Below are 14,199 nucleotides of genomic sequence, written 5' to 3' on the forward strand. Positions count from 1 at the left end.
TTTTCCTGCCATTCTGTGCAGCATGTGAGATCTCAGTTCCCCAACCAGGGATCAATCCTGCACCCCCTGCAGTGGGAGCTTGGAGTGTTAACCACTGGATATCCAGGGAAGTCTCCAACCTCTTCCATGCTGATTCTTGCAGTTTTCTCCACTGACTTCCCCCCTTTCTAACGCACACCAGTTTTGTGGTTAACCTGTTGCAGTCCCCAAATAATTGCTGTTCCGTGAGGAGGTCCCACCTCCAGGTGTGGAGAGCCTGAGAGAAGCGCAGGTAATTACAGGTTCCTGGTTGGAAAGACAGCAGTGTGCTAGCAACATTTAGCCAACGGCCGGGGGTGGGGGGGGGGATGAAATTTTGTAAAATTCTGCACTGCCACCACAATGCAGTAATTCATCCAAGCACACACTCAGACTCACACTCACATGTACACCCACCCACTGTCACTCAGAATGCATACACCTGGACTCTCACACATGCATACCGTCACACCCATATTATACACATACGCATTGTCACTCATGTAGCCACACACTCACTCACAAGTACACACAATCAAACTCCCACAAGTAGGCCCAAACTTTGCAGAACAGTCTACCCTCGCCGCCCCCAGGGATTCTCACCAACTCCTCCCCCACTCAGTAGACTCAGGAAATTCACTTCTAGATTCCCACGCTCTTAGAGGCCCCTGATCTCAGAAATGACCACACCAGGGGCTTCCCTGGTGGCCTGGTGGTTAAGACTCCGTGTTCCCAATGCAGGGGGCCTGGGTTCAATCCCTGGTCCGGGAACTAGATCCCACATGCGGCAGCTAAAGATCCCTCATGCCCTAACAAAGTCCCAGCACAGCCAAAAAAAACAAAAAAAGAGCCACCCTCACGCAAAAAAGACGACACCCTTGGCCACACCTTGTCTGCCTAAGCTTCTCCTTCTTTTCCCCTTGTGCCGATTTGTTGTGATACTCTCTGACATTTTCTATCTGCTGGAAAATTGCTTATGATAAAAAGCTGGGCGGGACCAACGTCTAAAAGAAGTGAAAAGGCCCTTGTGAAATCAGCAGGACCCCAGAAAAGCTAGTGCTGGGTCACAGCGTTTTTCTACAGTGGGCAGTGAGGTCTGTCTGCTAATTTCACTTCATCAGACCCTTACTGACTAACTTCTGTGCACAGGTGTGGGCCAGGTCTTGCTTATGAAGAGAACTCACATCTGGCAGAGGATTCCTGGATGGTTGTTCTGTCTTGGGTGATTTCTATTGTCCCTTGATCCAGAAAACATTTATTGAGATCTTTACATACTTGCTTATGTCTTAGATTCTAGGCCAAATATCTCCTTTCCCCAGAAAGACCCTCTCTTAAAAACATATCTAAAGAAGACCCCTGTGCCCTTGATACTGTGCAAGAAGCTCAAAGGAGGAATTGATTGACCTCAGTTCAGGGAAGACTTTCCCAGCAAGTGATGAGGAACTCCCGGGGTCAGGTCAGGGCACAGGAAGCTCACTCCTTAGAGAAGCCTGTGGCTGGAGGTGCAGGGGCCTGGAGGGGGCAAAAAGGAGCACCAAACAGAGAGCTGGAGCTGGATTCAGGGCCCTGAGGGCCAGGGAAGGAGGTGGAGTCTTCCCGTAGGGCAGCATTTAAGCAGGGAGGGCCCTCGATGGGGTTGTAAAGCCCCCTCTGGCTGCCTCATGTGTAACAGACTAGAGGGGCGAGCCCTGTGTCTTAGTCTATCTGAGTTGCTATCACAAAATGCCATCAATGAGGTGGCTTACAATCAACAGAAATTTCTTCCTCTCAATTCTGGGTGCTGGGAAGGCCAGGATCAAGGTGCAGACTTGGTATCTTCTGACAGCCTGCTTCTCATAGACAGCTGTCCTTTTTACTCTAACCACACTTGGCAGAAAGGCAGGGAATCTCTCTGGGGTCCCATATGTAAGGGCACTAACCCCATTCATGAGGGGTGCACCCATGAAGCTTAGGTGCTTCATGATCTAAGCACCTTCCAAAGGCCCCACCTTCTGATGTCTAATCCCGCCTCCTAATCACATGGGCATTAGGATTTCAGCAAGTGAATTTTAGGGGGACAGAGATTCAGACCAGAGCATCTTATGTGACCTGGATGGACATTGGTGACCTAGGGCACTGAAGTTTTCTGGTAGTTCCTGTGGGCTGTTATGAAATAGTGGTGGAAGTGAGATTGTTCCCACACCCTCCTCCCTCTTTTTCTGCAACACTCTCACCTCCAGAGGTTCTTCCCCATGGCCCCAGTTCCAGTCCCTGCATAACACTCTTGATTGTCCAAAGGCCCCACCGCTGAACCCAGGGCGCATGGAGCCATTTTTACCATGGGAGCCAATTTACCCCTGTCTGCCCAGCCTTACCTGTGTGCAGTGTCACCTGCCTTGATGGAAGTATTTACACCAGGGAACTTGGCTGAGGCTACAAATCAGGGCACATTCACGTATTTTTTTTTTTTTTTGGAGAGTATTTTATCAGCAGTCCTCACTAGAATCTTCTTTCCTTGATTGTGTGCCATGCTTTACCTCATCCTTAAATCTCATCCCTTTGGAGAATTTTTGGCTTCAGCAAGTCTTTGAATTTAGGGTTCATGTTCTTGTCTGCTGTGGAGCTGCCGTGTGATCTTAGGCAGTGGAGGGAAATGTTCTGAGCCTCCATAACTCAATTATAAAATAAAGATAACACACAATACACTTTCTATGCAGGGCTGCTGCAAAGAATAAAAATATAGTTCTGTGTGTAAAATGCTTAGGACCTGTCAGGGAGTTGAATTCAGGCACTGGTAGCTATTATCCCCAAGTGGCAGATTAAAGTAAGTCTTTTAAATTTTTAAAATTTATTTGTTTATTTTATTGTTGACTGCACTGGGTCTTCATTGTGGTGTGGGGGCTTTCTCTGGTTGCGGTGAGAGGGACCACTCTCTAGGTGAGTGGGCTTCGCACTGCAGTGCCGTCTCTTGTGCAGAGCATGGGATCCAGAGCATCAGCGGTTGAAGCTCTCAGGCTGTGAAGCATGGGCACCATAGTTCTGGTGCGTGGATTTAGTTGCCCCATGGTGTGGAATCTTCCTGGACCAGGGATCAAACTCATGTCTCCTGCATTGGCAGGCAGATTCTTAACCACTGGACCACCAGGGAAGTCCTTAAGAAATTCTTGCTAAAGATATGAATGACTGCAAGGCAGTGACATACCAGTGGTTGGGGTGGGGGTGTGTGTGTGCTCTGCCCCAGGTAAGAGCGGAGTGCATTGTCTGTTGAGGACTTAAAAACACAATGTGTGTGTGTGTAGTCATTCGCTTCAGTTGTGTCTGACTCTGTGACACTATAGACTAGCATGCCAGGCTCCTCTGCCCATGGGATTCTCCAGGCAAGAATACTGGAGTGGGTTGCCATTTCCTTCTCCAGGAGAAGCCCCTAAAAACACAATGAAAGAGGCTAAATAGTTGTCTTGACGTTAATGTTGTCATGCATTGGCAGCTGTAAATAATGTCAATAATAACATATTGCCATCAGGGCAAAGCGCCAATGCTGAAAGCTTGGCTTCTGTGCACTGGTGCTGAATTGAATCTCAGAGGCAGAGTTCTGAGTGAAGTAGAAAAAGGATGGCTTTACCGCTTTGCCAGGGAAAGGGGGACACAGCACGCTGCTGCCTCAAAAAACTGCAAGTCCCAACCCGTGGGGGTCTGGTGAGGCGTTTCATAGCAGTGGTTCAGGGGGGCTTGCTGATAAGGTTAGGGTGTGTGCAGGGCCTGCACTCCTTTAATCGGGCCTCAGATGGTGGTCTCTGAATGAAGAATGCTAACACCTTCCAAAAGCTCCGAAGGATTGATGCTTTTGAACTGTGGTGTTGGAGAAGAGTCTTAAGAGTCCCTTGGACTGCAAGGAGATCTACCAGTCCATCCTAAAGGACATCAACCCTGAATATTCATTGGAAGGACTGATGTTGCAGCTGAAACTCCAATCCTTTGGCCACCTGATACGAAGAACTGACTGATTGGAAAAGACCCTGATGCTGGGAAAGATTGAAGGCGGGAGGAGAAGGGGACGACAGAGGATGAGATGGTTGGATGGCATCACTGACTCCATGGACATGAGTTTGAGTAAACTCTGAGAGTTGGTGATGAACAGGGAGGCCTGGCGTGCTGCAGTCCATGTGGTCGCAAAGAGTCGGACACAACTGAGCAACTGAACTGAGCTGAACACCTTCCATTCATTGTGGATTTTAGTTCTGTAAAGAGCTCAAAGATATTGCTATGTGTATCCCCGGAGAAGAAACCAGGACCTGCCCAGGACCTGTTGTTTCTTGGCTACTCCTCTAGTTTCCGCATTTCCTCTCTTCTCTGATCGGCAACTGTTCTGATCTGCCCTTTGCAGTTCAGGGAATATCATGGAGGCTGGAGTCTATTCCCTCCAAACAAGGAACAGGGGCCAGAAAGACTTCCATGCCCAGGAGTCCCACAGGGTCCTGCTCGGATTCATCACTCCCACTGCCCGTCTCTGAAAGGCCACTCTGATGTGCAGATCAGCGGATGTGCAGATCCGTGTTAAAGAGGAATGAATCGCGCACGTCGACCTCTAATTAGGAGGGAGAATGTGCCACCTTTAAACCTGGGTGGTTGTAACTCCACCCAGGCTCCTGGGTAAAGCACCCAAACCCACACGGATGTTGGCAATACATTTCTGCAGAGGCTGCCCACGCCTTTTCTCTTCTGATACCGTTGAGCACTCTGACTCACCTCTGACACAAGTTCTAGTTCTCCAAGAAAAGCAGCAATTATGTTACTAGTACCTTTGTTTTTAGAACCCAGAAATGTCACTCTTCGATGACAGTGAATTAATACATTCCCAAGGAACCAAGAGACTCAGCAGCATACAGTGGTAACCCCAAGCATGTAACATGACACGCACAGGTCCCTCCATTCCAGGAAGGGATTTGCCCGTAATCTGGGGACAGAAACCACTGGAGGCCTTACATGGGGGTGTTGCGTTACTCTGGGTGAGATTTTGGCTTATACCGAGGCTGGTACCTTTAATCTATGGATCTTAAAAACCAGGCAGATGGGGACTACTAAATACTGCACTCCATGGGACCACAGGAGTCGGGCATGACTTAGCAACTAAACCACCACCACCACCAAATGCATTTCATGATATGCCTTTAAAAAGCTCTTCTAATTTTAAAAAGTTCTGATAAAGAAGAAAGAAACCATTCCTGTTCAAAAATTTCCGGAATACTGAGATAAGGCTTGGTTTTCGTCCTGGCTTCTCCCTCCTCCTTTTTTGGTGAGCTCTGCCAATGGAGGGCATTCTTAGCATTTTTGGTATTCTTCTAGTTAGAAGGGTGCTTGGACTCATTTGGTGTGTCTACCCAAGCCCTCTGTTCTGCATCAAAGGCTGTCTCTCACACTGGACCTTTGAAGTCAGGCAGTATTTTGGTGTTGGTGGGATTTAGTGTTTGCTCATCAAAATCTCTGAAGAACTCATAGCAGTGCGGATATGACTCACCGAAATCAAACCTTCCAATGTCAAGGTCAGACTCCATGTTCTTTTTATTAAGAAAAAGAAAACAGAACTTTTCTTGGCTCTAAGTTTAAACTGCTTTATTAAGATTTTAGTGTTGGGTAAAGGGCTTCCGAAACATTTGCTTAGTCATCATTTGACTTTTTCCTCCTCTGATGGGTCCTTGCAGGTATGCGCAAATCCTAGACAGGATAAGGGTTCTGGGAACATCTGTAACTTGCTTTCTGCTCTACATCTCTCATTCATGAATCTTCCCATCAACATGTTCTAAGGAACCATTGCCCAAGTTTTCTAGCACCGGAGCTGATGGTAATCTTGAGATACTAAAATTTTTCCTTCAAGCACTTCAAAAGCTTGGCCTCACTGCTCCTTCTGTGTTTTTAGGCATGGGGCTTTACAAGTTACCGAAAGGTGGAATTTCTATTAGGAAATTATTTTCTTTCGTGTTTTAAGATTGGGACTTAAGCATCGGTAATTCCGGGATATGAAGGTCCCGCTGGCCACCTTTGCCCTGATGTTTACTGCTCATGCCTTCTCCTTCAGGGAATTTCAGAATGGTTTGATCACAACCCAGAGTAAGAAAAACATTTTGCCTCTTGGCCCAACATAACCACACACAACTAAAAGGAATCCTTTATTAAATAGTGTTTATCTTTACTTTATATGATGCACTTTGAAGTTTTCTGAACTATTCTTTTTTTTAAAATTTCTAATCATGACTCATTAAATTGATTTCATGATGGGCCTCAGACGACAACTGGAAAATTTTGATTTGAGGGATCAGCCTGCACCTCCAATCCAGGGAAAAAAAGTGGAATAAAAACATGAGTGGGAGAGAGAAATAAAATGATGGGTGTGGGGGTGATGGGAGGTGTGGACTAGCTTTCCTTGTTCCTCCTCCCCATCCTGGAATTTAGCTCTTGTTTGCTAGTGACACCAGTGCCTGTCTGGCGTTAAGGTGTGCCCCTGGTTGCCATTTCAAAGTAGAAAAAAACTAGGATTGGAGTGACAGAGTGGGGCTAGCATTTTTTCATGGTTTTTCTTATAAAAACATTTGGGTGGGGGGGAGAGAACCACACATGCAAAGAAGTAGCCTTGGTCCCCTTTAGGTTTTCCTTTGCTTTTATTTTGCAGAGTCCAAAATAAGTGGGAGGCTAGGAAAAGATATTTATCACATGTAAGAGACAAAAGTTCAAAAGTTAGCATCCAGCATCTATGAATCCTTCCTACAAACGATTTTCTAAAAATCCAAAACATAACATGCAAAGGATAAGAGGTGGTTCACAGAAGGGCTGTTTTGATGATTAAATTCACTGAGACATACCAAGATCCTAGAACAAGGCCCAAGTTCAGAGAAAGGGCTCAGTAAATATTAGCGATTGTTATTTTAAAAATATCTTCGTTGGGACTTCCCTAGTGGTCCAGTGGCTGAGACTCCACACTCTCAATGCAGGCGGCCTGGGGTTCAATTCCTGGTCAGGGAACTAGATCCCATATGCCACAGCTAAGAGTTTGCATGTTGCAACTAAAGATCCCACATGCCAACGAAGACAGAAGATCCCGCAACTAAGACCCAGCGCAGCCAAATAAATAAAAATAAGGCAGAAATGTCTTTGCTGAGGTATAACTTACACAGCATAGCACTCACTTGTTTTAAGTGTCTAGCTCAACTATTTTTAGTAACTGTACTGAGTTGTGCAACCACGACATCAGACCAGCTACAGAACATTTCCATCGTCTCAAAATACTTCCGTGTCCACTTGTCATTGTCACTTCCTGTCCCCAACCCTCAGCCTCAGAAAACCACCAACCTTCATTCTGTCTCTGGAGGTTTGCCTTTACTGGATATTTCACAGAAATGGAATCACATATTAGGTAGTCTTTTGTGTCTGTGGTGTTATTATTTTTAATACTACTATTATAATAATAGTAGTAGTATTTAATATTATTTTAAATACTATTATTGCTTTAAAAATACTACTACTTTAAAAAGTCCATTCATTAGTAAAAATTTAAATTAATTGAATTTTTTTTTTTTGGTACAGTCCATTAAAAAAAACAATAAACTCTATTTTCTCCAGGGTGCATTTATAATGTCACCTCTGTATAATGTTGCAAAGAGAATTTCACTGTGGTACTCAGATTAAACAAATAAACTTTTGGCAAATTCTTTGAGGACTAACCATGAGCTGGAATCTTCCTCTCCTGGGACCTACACCAGCCCGAGGGCCCATTGTTCCAGAACTGCCAAACTTGGAACCAGCTCTTCACACCTCCAAAGAGGGATTCTTTTTTTATCTTCTTTTCCGTTAGGGTTTATCACACACTGTCGGATGTAGTTCCCTATGCTGTGTAATAGGACCTTGTGTTTCCAGGAGGAATTGTTCACAGACATGGTGCCTTGTTTTTTGTTCCTTTCCTGGAAAAGGAAATATTTTGCTTGTGCATAGTTTCTCTGTCTCTGGGTAGATACACCAATGGGACATGAGAATGTTGTGAAGTTGGGTGGTAAGGTTTCGCTGGACTCCCTCTGAGATTATTCTTGGTCTTTACCTGTGTGGGGGCTTCCCAGATGACACTAATGGTAAAGAACCCTCCGGGACTCAAGAGATGTGGGTTCAATTCCTGGGCCAGGAAGATCCCTGGAGGAGGAAACGGCAACCCCCTCCAGTGTTCTTGCCTGGCAAATCCCAGGACAGAGGAGCCTGGTGGGCTACAGTCCAAGGGCCACAAAGAGTCAGGCGTGACTGGGGGACTAAGCATGCAGCTGTGTGCGTCCCGAGATGACCTTTGAGAAAAGGCTCCCTGGAATCAAGGAACCTGTGTGTTCAGGTGGGGAGGGAGAGTGAAGTCCCTCCGTGGCCAGGCTTGTCCTAGGGCTGGCCCAGCGCGCCCTGCCCTCCCACCCCGACGTCCCTCCTCCTCTGTTTGGGCCTCAGTGTCATCCCTGGGTCTCTGCCCTGGTCCACTCATTGCTGCCCCCGCAGAAGGATCGCAGGGTCAGAGAGCCCCTGGCAGGCAGGGCCATGCCGTCTGTCCCCTTCTGGGGGTGCAGCCCCGCGGGGGATTGGGAGCTGCCCGGGATGCGGGCGATGCTCATGGAGTCCTTCTGGGGAAGCTGATGGTGCCGCTGATTTTGGTTTCTGCTTCAGATGAATTAAAAAACAAAACCGTGTGTGAAGACCACGAGCTGAAACTGCACTGCCACGAGTCCAAGTTCCTCAACATCTACTCTGCGACCTACGGCAGGAGGACCCAGGAGAGGGACGTCTGCTCCTCGGAAGCCGGGTGGCTCCCCCCCTTTGGTAGGTGTCTTATGTGGGTGCTATCAAGGAGGAGCCTGGGGCTCCGGTCTCCACTGGCTAGTACCCTGGCCAGAGGGAAAGTCAAGGGTGAGGGGAACCCCTCACCAGGGTCTGCCTCCTTCTGCCCCCAACCCATTGCATAATCCGTCTGGCAGTGTCATTATTGAGTGCCTGCTGTATGCAAGGCCCATCCCAGGCTTGGGAGAGTCGTTAGTGACCGACAACCTACCTGGAGCTGACCTTCCCATGGTGGACAAGGACGCGATGTGAAAGCAGATGATGTACGAGCTCATACCTCACATTTCAGGTGCTGATAAGCATTAAGGGCACAAGCCGGTGAGGAAAAGAGAGGGCAGGCTGGCAGGTGGGGTGCTGCAGGGAGGCACAGGGTAAACGGGTGATGGCGTGCTGGGCAGAGATGCGAGGAGAGCCTGCAGACCTTGGGGAAGGTGTCCAAGTGGAGAGAAGAGCCAGGGGAAGGTTCTGAGCCCGCAGGCTGAAGAAGATCTCAACGAGTCATTCTGAGAAATCTGCAGTGTGGAGCTAAGACACGTCTGAAAGGCCCATCCTTCAAGTGAAGGTGAAGGGGTTAGTCGCTCAACTGTGTCCAACTCTTTGCAATCCCATGGACTGTAGCCCACCAGTGTCCTCTGTCCATGGGATTCTCCAGGCAAGAATATTGGAGTGGGTTGCCATGCCCTCCTCCAGTGGATCTTCCCGACCCAGGGATCAAACCCAGGTCTCCTGCTTGCAGGAAGATTCTTTACCATCTGAGCCACCAGGGAAACATTCCACCCTTCAAAGTCACCTTCTGCTACTATTAGGGCTCTCCAGAGAAACAGAGTCAGTAGGTGATAGACAGATAGACTGCTTTTAAAGAATTGACTCATGCAGTTGTGGGGCCTGGCAAGTTTGAATCTGTAGGGCAGGTTAGTGGTCTGAAAATGCAGGTAAGAGTTGATGTTCAGTCTTGAGTCTGAATTCCACAGAACAGCAGACTGGAAATACTGGTAGAGTTTTGTATTTCAGCCTGGAGAAAAGCTTTTTCAGATGACCTGTCTTTGCACTTGAAGCCTTCCATGGATCAGTTGAGGTCCACTCAAGTTATGGAGGGTGACCTGCTTTACTCAAAGTTTGCTGATTTAATGTTAGTCGTATCTTTTTAAAATTTAAATGCAGGTGATTTACAATGATTCAGGTGTGTACAGCAAAGTGATTCAGTTTTATAGACATGTGTGCTCACTCGGTCGTGTCTGACTCTCAGACCCCACGGGCCACAGCCCACAGGGCTCCTCTGTCCATGGGATTCTCCAGGCAAGAATACCAGAGTGGGTTGCCAGTCCTCCTCCAGGGGATCTCCCCACCCAAGGATCAAATCTGCGTCTCTTGCATCTCCTGCATTGGCAGGTGGATTCTTTACCTTTTGCCACCTTTTACAGATTCTTTCCCAGTGTAGGCTATTACAAGATATTGAATTTAATTCCTTGTGCTATACAGTAGGTCCTTGTTGTTTATCTATTTTAGATGTAATGTATCTGTTAACTCCAAATTCCCAATCTATCCCACCTGTTTACTCCTGTGATAATCATAAGTTCATTCTCTATGTCTAATGTTAGCCATATCTTTAAAATGCCTTCAAAACAACATCTAGACTGGTGTCTGACCAAACCCCTGGGCACTGTAGTCTGGCCGAAATGACACACGAAGTTAACGATCCCAGTCCCCAATCTGCGGTGGTGAAACAACCTCGCCTAGACCTGCTGTGTTACCAGGGAGAACAGACTCGATTGTGAAACAGCAAAAAAAGTGCACTTCACTCATCAAATTTCAAATGAGCTTCTTATTGTGTTATATTGTTGCAGCGGATCCCTGGATCACGTGTGGAATGAAACATTAATTTTAAAAAGAAAGTGACCTAGCCACACAGGCAGACTCTCAGGCAAGACTAGAGAGAGAACCAAACAGCAGTTCACAAGGAACACGTGTCCCAGGTCTCCGAGGCCCCTCGCCCAGCATTCAGGGAAGGAAGGCCCTTGGTCGGGAGGGTGGAGGGTGTCTGAAGGGCAGCCCAGCAGACAGCAGAAGCAGCCTGAAGTGGGCATCCAGCCTCTCTTAATTAGCCCCACATCTTAACAGGCTTGGCTGCCACATGGGTAGAGACACACTCACGGGGTGGCTCCCCCTGTCTGTCCATGCCCGGGGCCCCGGAAGGCGACCTGTGAGTTTGGAAACTCCAGTTTCCCTCTCATATAACATCTGCACGCGTTCATGTCTCTACCCGGTCCTCCCTTTGTTCCTGCTGCTGTGTTAGATCAAGGGACCGTTGCCTGGTCATCTCAGGAGGCCCCCTGTCCCTAGACATGGCTTTCCCCCCAGGGTGGCCAGAGGCAGCCTTCTAAAGGGCCAGTCTGATCTCTGACCCCTGGCATGTGCCCCAGGGGCTCCCTATGTCCTCTGGTTTGCTTAGCTGAACAAGGCACCCGGATGACCTGACCTCTATCTACAGAAAGGTATTACACTGCTTAACCTCGCTGTCGGGTCACTTAATATTAATTAGGGGTTCTTCTGAGCAGAAGTTGGTAGATCCACATGCAGGCTGAATGACTGATGTTCTGGAAGATGCTGCCTTACATTCCTGGGAAGTTGGATTCAGGAGTTAGGGTTAAAGCGATAAGTCATCAGCCAAGGAAAACATTAGCAGACACCGTGGCTCAAAGACAGGTTCCCATGGAGAGTTCAAGGAATCCTCGAGTCAGTCATGAATAAGCCTTGTTGACTCGGGAAAAGTCTGTGAATGGGACATTGAGCCCTTTGCTTGGCTGGTCAGTTTTAAAAGCTTGAAGCCCTGGCTGAGTCACACGGCGAAACCCCTGCCCTCTTCCCCCACCTCCCTCCCTGCCCCACAACTGCATTCATGACCCAACACCCAGTGTCAGAGACCCACAGGCCCCAGGCTCTGCAGTGTAAATGGGTCCAGGCAAAAATGAAAGGGTCCTTGAGAGTGCCCATTCATCTCACCATCTTGGGTCCCCACCCACTCACCATCTCAAATGCCCATTGATTGTTTTCTTAGCAGTAAAATCTTTTTGTATTAGGGTATAGCCAATCAACAGTGTTGTGGTAGTCTCAGGGGAAGAGCAGAGGGACTCAGTCATACATACACATGTATCCGTTCTCCCCCAAAACCTTCTCCCGTCCAGGCTGGAGGTGGCCATTCATCTTGTCCCCCAGCTCTCTGTGGAGGTCTCAACTCGGTTCTCACCTTTCGGGTCAGCACTGCAGGGCGGAACTGTACGTGTGTGCGGCGCCAGGAAACCTTGGCTGCCAGTGCCAACGAGTTTTCTTAATCTTACTGAACGCTAAGAAATTCTCTACTCCTCGGTGCAGGTAAACTGTCCATGAAGGCTCTAAACCACACTTGGCATGTTTGTCCTACAGGATCGTCAGTTTCCCATCTGGTGTAAGCACACTTTAATGTCCCCCACTTTAGAAAGCTGGACTCCCTCTTTTGACCCCCAGCCCCCTTCTGCTGCGTCTGAAAGTCTTGTGGGCACTCCCTGCACTCAGGATCCCAAATCCAGCCCGTTTGCTCCCAGCCCGCTCTGGACTTCTCTCATCTAGACTATCTGGGCCTCCTCCCGTCTCCTTGATTCCGTTCCCTCCCTTAGCCGCTTCTTTGCTTAGCAGTCGGAGGGAGTTTATCTAAGGCAACTCAGATCACAGCCCCCATCCCACTTGAAGCCCCCCACTCTGTCTTCTGCAAGTAGAATGAATCCCATCCCCAGTCGTGGTCCCGCCTCCCTCTCTCCTTCCTTCTCTGCCTCTGGAGCTCTGCTCACTCATTCACACTGTCGGGCCTTTGCACATGCTCTGCCTTTGGGCTGGGATGTTCTTAGCCCACATCTTTGCGTGGCCAGCTTCGTTTCATCGCTCGGGAATCCACTCGGACATCATCTCAGAGATCTTCCCAGGCACCCTGCCAGCGTGGCACCTCGTCCCGGTCTCCGCCTTGAGCTGTCCTCGTCTGATGGTCTCCCCAGTCCGGAGTGACTTAGGTGCCTGGTCTCTCTGCCCAGGAGAAGGCCAGCACTGCAGAGGTGACGTGTCTGTGCCATGAGGATTCCCAGCCAGCAGAGCAGGGCCTGGCACAGAGTAGGTGCCCGAGTGAATCTTGAGCCCCGTGAATGAATCAGAACCTCCAACACCCCCCCTTCCTAAGTGGGGTGAGCCACACTGCGCTCAGCAAGTGGATGGTTGCCGGCTTGGTACGTGGGCCTGGTGTTGTCGTAGCTTCCAACCTCTCGTGAGATGCTGGAAATCTGATTTTTTTTTTTCAATGTAAAGTTTTCCAACTTTTAAAACACTGTGAGAGCCAAACAAAACATGCCTACAGGCCACATCCGGTCCACGGGCTGCCGGCCTGAGATCTCTGCTCTCAGTTCCCAGTTATTACGGTGGCTCAGCCTTAGTGCTTTGAAGAAGGAGAAAGCGCTGTTTATTTTTGGCCCTGGAACCTGGCTGGAACTTGGAAGGATAGTTGCCTGGAGCCAAGTGGTCAGGGCTCACCGTGGGCGTCTGCAAGGGGATGTGTGCGCTTTTCCTCTTGCGATATAAGCTGAAGTCTGGGGCAGTCCCGCAGGCTGAGTCTGGGTGCCCAGGGCAGCTCTTCACACGCGGTCAGGAAGCAGCATGGAGCAAGGCTTTACCTCTCAGTTACTCGGCAAGAGGATGAGACAGCTAGGTAGCATCACTGACTCAGTGGATGTGAACTTGAGCAAACTCTGGGAGCCAGTGAAGGACGGGAAGCCTGGCGCGCTGCGGTGTTACCAGCCACTGCACCCCAGTGGCTACTGCATTGTAATGAAAGACTCCCAAGTTTAATGACTTAAGAGCAAAAATGAGCGATTAGCACCTCACAGTTTCTGGGGGTCAGGGGTTCCAGGGCAGCCTGGTTGGGAAGTTCTTACTTAGGGTCTCGTGAGGCCTCGTGGAGTTGCAGCCAGGCTACTGGCTCGGGGTGCGGTCATCTGAGGGCTGGGCATCCAAGGAGGCTCCCTTACGCGATGGACAAGTTGGTGCTGGTTGTTGATGGGTGCCCTGGTCTCCCCACTTGGGTCTCTTGAGCATCTTTGCAGCATGGCAGCCGGCTGCTTCTTCCAGAGCCCGAGCGGCAGCGGAGCAAATGGAAGCCACCCCCTGTCACCTCTCCAGAGTCTGCCGTCACAGAGAGCAGCTGGTTCCTCGAGGGAGGAGGCTACGCACGGGCGTGAATTCTGTGGCGGGCCCTCCGGAAGGCCGTTATGGGCTGAATTGTGTCCCCCTAAAGCCCCCTTGTCGACGTCCTAACCCCCTCAGAATGTGACCGTG

The 14,199-nt window shown here is 49.0% G+C and overlaps 1 protein-coding gene across 9 annotated transcripts in view; it reads left to right on the top strand.

Annotated features, from left to right (window-relative positions):
• EVA1C (eva-1 homolog C) overlaps positions 1-14,199 on the top strand; it is a 106,882-nt gene that overhangs the window by 51,876 nt on the left and 40,807 nt on the right. For 8 of the 9 annotated variants that reach the window (XM_070455155.1, XM_070455152.1, XM_070455153.1 and 5 more), the window contains one exon: positions 8,680-8,832. The exons of the other annotated variant lie outside the window; for it this stretch is intronic. In XM_070455155.1, the coding sequence (XP_070311256.1) occupies positions 8,680-8,832 (153 nt within the window). The remainder of the gene's footprint in view (positions 1-8,679; positions 8,833-14,199) is intronic. 9 annotated transcript variants of the gene reach the window in all.

Source organism: Odocoileus virginianus, chromosome 25 (assembly GCF_023699985.2).
Source record: "Odocoileus virginianus isolate 20LAN1187 ecotype Illinois chromosome 25, Ovbor_1.2, whole genome shotgun sequence".
Lineage (NCBI taxonomy): Eukaryota > Metazoa > Chordata > Mammalia > Artiodactyla > Cervidae > Odocoileus > Odocoileus virginianus.